This window comes from Fulmarus glacialis, unplaced genomic scaffold (assembly GCF_000690835.1).
Source record: "Fulmarus glacialis isolate BGI_N327 unplaced genomic scaffold, ASM69083v1 scaffold29443, whole genome shotgun sequence".
NCBI classification, from domain to species: domain Eukaryota; kingdom Metazoa; phylum Chordata; class Aves; order Procellariiformes; family Procellariidae; genus Fulmarus; species Fulmarus glacialis.
The window spans coordinates 1-8,002 of NW_009205286.1; the positions used below are offsets into that span (position 1 = coordinate 1).

General features: G+C 39.8%; 1 protein-coding gene across 1 annotated transcript; it reads right to left on the reverse strand.

Moving 5' to 3' along the window:
- Positions 1–3,674: 3,674 nt before the first annotated feature.
- LOC104072457 (zinc finger protein 431-like) lies at positions 3,675–7,858 on the reverse strand (the record flags this gene model as incomplete). The annotated part of the gene is made up of 4 exons (XM_009575354.1): positions 3,675–4,236; positions 4,534–5,279; positions 6,150–6,337; positions 7,226–7,858. Coding segments are annotated over 4 exons (2,129 nt in total), but the record flags the coding sequence as incomplete, so codon positions are not given.
- Positions 7,859–8,002: the final 144 nt, after the last annotated feature.

Genomic DNA, 8,002 nt, shown 5'->3' on the forward strand with positions numbered 1-8,002 from the left:
GGCGCGGCGCCTTCCCGGACGGGGCGTTTTGGGGGGGTGTTTTGCGTTAGCGCCACCTATGGGCTGGAGGTGCGCACGGCGGAGGGGCCGGGGCCAACTCTTAAATGATTAAGTGACTTTTTATTAAGTTGTGACCAATTCCTCAACGGACACAAATGGGGAAGGAAGGGGACAGCAGAAGAAAATAAGATTTCACCAATGTTACATTTACAGTGTATTTTGTTAATTTGAGAAAAACCGTGCATTTACACGGACGCACTGCAGCCCAAATGAAAACCGTAGTAGCATACAGCGACATATGGATTTTAACACCTATTAAATCTTAAATTTTAGGCTCCCTGGCAGCGCGCAGATATCTCTGCGCCTTGCTGCCTGCCTCGACAGGGTCGGGAGGGATTTCAAACCCTGCAGAAAGGTTCAGCTCGGACACGGCTAAGCCCTGCAGGGAGAGCACCGGGCAGGCAGCCGTCCGCTCCGCGCTTCTGGCAGCGAGTTTAAGGAGTTCGTCACCCAACATGATTTTTTGATTAAACCGTAAGTAGTGAAAAGAGGCCAGATAATCAACAGTTTGTACTTATGTTCACACCTACAAGATGCAATTATTAATTTTTTCTCACAGACGAAGTCCTGCCCATGTTGTCCATCGTCCAGCAGCAAAACTGGCCTTTACCAAGGCAGCCATGGAGGAGCTTCATTTCTTTACTGGATTTAGTTACCAATGTTTGCAAAAGGAGCTGAAAGAAGAGGTTATTACAATGCCTCTTTCACCATCATTTCTGAAACACAAATGCTACCTGAAGCTCTGAAGTTCCCGACGCGGTACCAATGCACCGAGCTGCCATTGCGTTAGTCACCCTATTTCCTGACATGGGATCAGCAGCTGTTTCTGCTATTTCAAAACAACTGCTGGGATTTCCACACCTTTTATTTTTTAAGTAAAAAAAAATTGTCGTTATTTCCTTCCTTGTATTGTAGATAAATCTGGTTGGTGGTTAACCATATTGCAGCATGGCCTAATCCACCTATATTAATTTACTTCACCCTGTGTTTAATTTTTATGCACTTATTTAGTACATGCATAGCAGATAAAATGACACCTATTTGCTCAAGTTGTTTGTCATTAATGTGATTTCCTATTACATTTTACTGTTTCATCCAAATTCAAGATGTGTTCATAAAGAAAATTAAGCAAATTTTTTTGGTTGAAATAGAAAACTTCATAGTATGATTTAGGAAGGGCTTTGATTTTTGTTAAAACTCTGCAAGAATAAAAAATAGTACACTTTTAGCTAGCAAAAAAAAAAAAATCAAGGACAGACCGACTCCTTATTTTAAAACAACTATGCCTTTACATTTAAATTTCTCTGACTCGGCAGACTGAGAATCACTTCCAATCCCCAAAAGTACAGTGCATTGCGCAAGGAACAGAGGGGAACCTCATGAGTCATGAAACACTTTATTTATTTTTGTTAGAGGCAAACACCTGGAATAATTATTTTTACAAACTCATCAATCCCACCTGAAAATGTCTTCTGTTGTTCTTACTTACAACTAAAAGAAACTTACATTTACTAAAAGAAACTTATGTTTACAAACTCTTTTAAAAATTTCCTTCAATTAATTTATCGCCCTTAAATTGGGCTCCCTTCTTCATCATTGTACACCATACTTTTAAACAATTATTTTTGATCAGATTTAGCTTTCCTAGTCCCATCTGATATATAGGCTTACAATTCTCTTCACCATTTTTGTTTCCTCTTTGTACCTGTTCATCTTAATTTTTCTTCAAGTGTATGATCAGAATTGTACAGCAACGCAGGTAAAAATTCCTTCACGCTTGTATAACAGTGTTAATATTTCCCAGAAATGCTTTTCTTTATTCACATCAGGATAACGTTCTTCTTTCTCACAACTCTATCAGGTGGTTAGCTCAATCATTCTAAGATCTGGGTCATCCATTCCCAAATAGTGACCTCCCAGCTTCTAGTAAAAACATCTGTAACCACCAGGGTTCACAGTCACAGATACTTACTTGTCTGATTTTACTGCAACTACAAAAAACTAGATCACTTAAACACCTTTGCTGATCTGGCCTTAAATACATGCATCTATTCATGAGTTTCAATCCACTCTTGGAAAATTGCATTCCGAATCACAGAACGGCTGCAGGACTTCTGCAGGCCATCTGGTTCAAATCCCTGCTCAAGCAGGGCCACCCAGAGCTGGTTGCCCAGGACCACATCCAGACGGCCTTTGAGTATCCAAAGAGGGAGACTCCACCACCTCTCTGGGCAACCGTTTCCAACTTGTTTCCTACGTTACCAGAAAGCCTCTGCAAGATATTATCTATATTTATAAAGAAAAGCATACATTTGAGAGCAGTAAAAAAGCAGTGGTAGTTTCACATTTACATTCTCTACGTTAAGCTATAGGTTTACTCTGCTGTTTCACGGGCTGAACTGTAACATTAGGGGACAGTTAGCACCAGCCCTTTGCCATTGTCTTTCCTCACACAAGAGGGTAACACCGCTGTTCTCGATACCACTGAACATACTACAGTCAGTGATGTCCACACAGAGTTTCTAGCACTGTATAACTGTAAAACAAGCAAAGATTTGTCTAGATTTGAATATAAAGTGGAAGAAGCATCCATCTGTCTTCACCATACCAGGTAACAACCGCTGTTTGGTACAAGTGGTCCTTGTACATTTTCAGATGCACAGTAAAGCTCTTTAACAAAATAAATTTTACAGTTCAAGATACTGCTAAGGTTTTCAATGTAACTAAATAGTATTTGCAACATATCAGTAAGCGGTTAAATTAACAGAAGGTCTTTGAAAAGTATGATACTGTCTATTTTAAGAAACAGAGCACGGTAACTACCGGCCTGAGAAAAGGTAAGGCATTTCATACTAGATTAACATTAGACATTTACATAAAATTGAAGATTAATTTAAAGATTCTCAGTATCATAAAATACCCAATTAAGGACGTTACCATTTCTGTCAGACTACTCAAAGAATTATCAAAAGTACAGACAAGTTAACTGCCTAATAAACCTTTTATATATACACACATACAGAAAACATTTTCATATCCCAATTATCCAGTGATGACATGAATCTTTTCTGTATTTTGTGATACTATTTTTTCGCTCTTACAAGTATTGCAAAAGATCCTGGGTGTAGCAAATGCAACTTTCAACAGATGGGAGGTAGCACTAAGCCTCCAAACACATTCACAATTTTTAAATGAAAAGTTATTGCTATACAATATAATGTGCACTTCCTTCCCTCCCTTTAAACATTCTTTCAGTTAGACAAGAGTTTTGGGGGTTTTTTAATTATTTTTTTACAAGAAAATAAGTGGCACAAAGTAATTGTTTAAACTGATGAACATTTGTCAAATCATAACTGACCTCATGGTATCAAGAAGTTACTCGGGCCTGAAAAAGTGCCTCCAAGATCTTCTTTAGCACAGCCTGTGCTAGAACTGAAGCTCTCAGAAGAACCTGGAGCAAACCAGTACCCCGAGTTTCACTCTCTGGACCCAAACGCTGGATGCGTCCATTACCAGCCATCGCTCTGGGGACAGCAGGGGAATGTAAAAGCAATAAACAAATTCAGGACATGCAAACCTCTCCAGAACCGAGTGTCAACTTGCAATTCCCAAGCTTACATTCCAAACTTATGTTGCCGCTTATGCTTTTCCAGAAGTTTTTTGGTAGGCAGCATCACATTACACTTCCCACACTTGTACTTTTTTGTGTGTGTTTTCACATGTTTTTGGAAAGCACTTTTATCTACTGTAGAAAATTTACATCTTCTGCATTGCAACTTTAAATGAGTCAGTAAGTGGCGCTTCAGGTGACTAGATGTGCGGAAAGCAAGAGCGCACTGACTGCACTTGAACGGCTTCTCCCCTGTATGAATTCTCAAGTGTGGCTTCAAGTTTCCATTGTGGGCTGTGGAATAGCCACACTCTTCACACGTGTATGTTTTGACAGGTAGCTGCTTTTGTTCGTAGAGACACACAGTAGATGAGCTTTCCTCACAAGAGTGTGAAGCCAGATGCTGTTTCAAGGACAGCCATTTGCTCGTTGAATAGTCACAGCTCCTGCACTTGAGATGCTCCATATTAAAATGCGTGACTCTGTGTCTTTTCAGGTGACTGGAAGTACGAAACTTCTTCTGACAAACACTGCAGCTGTAAGGTTTCTCACCTGTGTGAGTTCTTACATGTAGTTCAAGGTTGCTTAAAATGTAAGTAGAGTACTCACACTCTGCACACTGATAGAATCGTGGCTGACTTTGTGCTAGCAAATCATTTTCTTTGGCCCTCTGGACATCTGGCTGTACTCCACAGACTTCCGAACCAAGCAAGGAATGGACACTGCTTGAACCTTCCGAGGAACAAAAATCTCTTTCTGGACAGATGCCTACATGCATTTCATGATGCAATTCAAGATTCTCTAAATGGCTATCTACATAGAGGCTATGGCCAAACTCATATCCATTCTTTACGTGAATAAGGCTGTGTCTCTGCAAATGGTTTGATGTTTTAAATGTCTTATTGCATTCTTTACACACAAATGGTCTTTCATCTGTATGTACTTTTAGGTGCAGCTTAAAGTCACCATGAACAGCAGTAGCATAATTGCAGTGTCGGCACTTGTACATTTTGAATGTAGACAAATTGGAAGGCCATGTATCCTTTAAGTTTTCCACAAATTTATGATACGCATCATCATCTTGAACTTGTGAATGAGAGGCCTTGGAGTTGAAAAGTGGTTCCTCTTTGCAAATAACAGTGTCCATTTTGTATGAATTCAGAGGAACTTCTGAGCTAGTCCCAATAATAGGTAAGCTGTTGCTTCCATGGCTGTTTTCAGGGAATTTCTTTCCAGAGCACATTTTCTTATTGTCCCGCACATCACCTGCCCCCTCAGTGTCTACTTCTGAAGCCAGCATTCCCCCACTGAGACAATCATTGTCTTTACCAGAAAGAGACAGAGAAATACGGTCCTGGGAATCACTGTCAACTTTGCATATTTTGCTTTTATGATACCCATTGCTCTGATTCGTATAACCATTAGCAGTAGCCTTAAACTGTTCATGAAATTTCTTATGAAAGCCGAGATGTCCTCTAGTGTAGAACACTACGTTACACTCATCACACGTGTAATTCTTTAAAGGTCTTCGAGTTCTCTTTCTTCCACCTATGAAGTCGAGTTGCTGCCCTTGGCACGTTTCTTTGCCTGCATGTAATCTTCTGTGTCTCTTTAACCCAGCGGCACTTGTGAATGCTGACTGGCAGAACTCACAGGAATATGGTTTGGCCCCTGTGTGTATGTAGCTATGCCTTACCATGCTCGCAAAATATAATGAAAAAAAGGTGCAAAACCTGCACTGGTACAGCTTATACCCAGCGTGCCAGTACATGTGATTTAACAGATAGGATAAGCTAATGCAGGAGTAATCACATTGAGGACACTGGTAAGGTGGTTTCTCTTTATGTCCCTTCATGTGATGAATAAAAATCCTAGGATTTGATGAAGTGAAGAAACAAATTTTGCAGGAAAAACTAACTGGCACACCCAGAGGTGTAAAGTCCCTTTCAATTTTGATGAAAAATTTCTCATATTTACTTTCTTTTTTCTTGGTCTCAGATTTTCTTTCTTCAGATCTTCTCTGCCTAACTTTTCTCGCATTTATTCTATTTTTTCTTGCCTTTTGCAACTTAGTCATTTTCTTATGAAATTTAAGGTGATTCTTAAGGTTGACAGAAAAGAAAAAGGTTCTTTTACAAAAGCAGCATTTATGTATTTTCTTATCTTTATGAGCTGAATAAACATGTTTCTTTAGCTGTGCACTGCATTTATATACAGAACTACAAAACCTGCACTTCAAATTCAATCTTTCATGCTTATTTATAGAACAAGATGATTTAGAAAGAGGTTTGATGGTCACACTATTACTTAGCCATGCTAAACCTTCTTGCCGGCTTTCGAATTCTTTTGGGCTTGCATGAGAAACAACTTTTTGTTGCCGGTATCTTTTTTTAGGAAATGGTGTTAATGTCTTATAAATGTGCTCTCCAGTAGTATTTGATCCAGCAGAAGTGGAAGCGTTCATCTCTGGTTTCCCTACCTCTTTTAGCGATTCTTCTGAAGTAGGAGAACATCCATTAAGAAATGGAGCAGAACAATTATAGGTAAATTTCAGTTCTTCTTTCAAGCCATGTTCCAAAAGAGAACTCAGAGTTTCATCTTCAAATTTGCTTCTCTTTCTTTTTCTGTTATTAGCTTCATTATCTTCATTCTTTGAAGAATCAGGATCTACAGGGGGATAAAAAGTCACGTGCATGACATTTCATACAATCACCAATGTTCATGATTAATTGGTAGTAATAATCCCAAACTGTCTAACTACTTGCTTGCTCTTCACTCCTTTTGCTTGCTTAATATTTTCCTATTTCCACTTCTTTCCTAATGTCTCTCCCCATGTTTCCCCTGCCCAACATTTAAATAATGTTTTAAGAGAAGAAATCTTAGTTAGGAGTCTCCTTCTTTACAGTTCCTCTTTTCACTCAGAGCTCTGAACTTCACAGGACAGCACTGCATCCCCTACAGTTTTTAATGCAGGAGCTTTATGTCAGAATTCCTATGGAAGTAGTCACCGAACTTTGCTAGGGCTCCATTCTCACAAGTATGATGCTCCTTCTGCTGTCTTCTGTCTGTTAGAAGGGAAAATACTCTTAGTACTTCTCTACGCCTTTCTTCCTGAAGGACTTCCATCTGCTATAAGGAATGGTGGAGTTTAAACCTAAATTAGGCCTCTCCCAGTCTCTGCTTATATTGTTAAGAGTTACTGCCTGTTGGTTTTCTCTCCCCAGTACCTCTCATTGGGATAAAAAAAACTTTTAACCTAAGTTTTTATTTTCAGATCCTTTTCCCTAATGAAAGGCCACCCTTTTGGAAACTGCAGCAGAATGAAACAGTACCAATTTATTGTAGTTTCACTATTGTTCACAGGAGTCTGTGAAAGAACTAAGCATACTCCAGCCAATATTCTCTTCCTACTGCACACAATATTAATCTATGTTGAAATGCTTACTCTAAAATAAATGGGTTTGGCATTCTTCCTATACACATTCCTACCTATTTCAAAAACTTGAGATTTACCAGATTTCTTAAACTCTTGCACTAGTCTTATTAAGAAGTTACCTTCCATTTCAACAATTGTCTCCATGTCCTTGGGGATTTCTGGTTGTTTCTCTTGACTGCTAACAGCAAGAACACTTGCAACACTGACAAGTTCCTCTTCATGTTTGGATATCGCTGCCAATGTCAACTGCCTGCTTGTCTTGATGGTATCATCTCTACCCTCGTTGCTATCAGAGGAGAGGAGAGGAAGAATCTTCTGAAAGCCATCATCACCATCACATTCTTTTCTGTCACTGGTTTTGTTTATCTCTGTAAGCTCTGTTTTGCAAGACGATGTAGGCAACACATAATTTTGACTATATTTATCTGTGCCTGCATCATACCAATCACTTAAAGATGATTTTGATCTGTTACACACACTCTCAGCAACCCATTTTTCTTCAGAGTATTTCATGCTATTATCCGTATTTGAACCAGTCTTGTTTTCTTCCCAAATGCTTAAACTGTTACTGTCATTTGAAGGTGTCACATTGCTTTTTAGGAAAACGCCACTGTTTGAGTTAACCTCCTGCTCATCCTCCTCCTTCAACTTGGCAACCGACGCTGCTTCCTCCTCAGCGTCATCTTGGAGAAAATCGTCATCACTCAGCACGAAGACAGTGATTGGGAGAACAATTTCAAAGACATCCGACTCTGAGGACAGAAAAAGAGAGTATTAATACTATCTCCAAAGTACCTGAAGGAACCGCGGACCACCGACCCCCGCTGTGCCTGCGCGCCGGCCGGTGCGCATGCGCAAGCCCAGGCCGCCACCTCCCCGCCCACCCGCGGGATGGG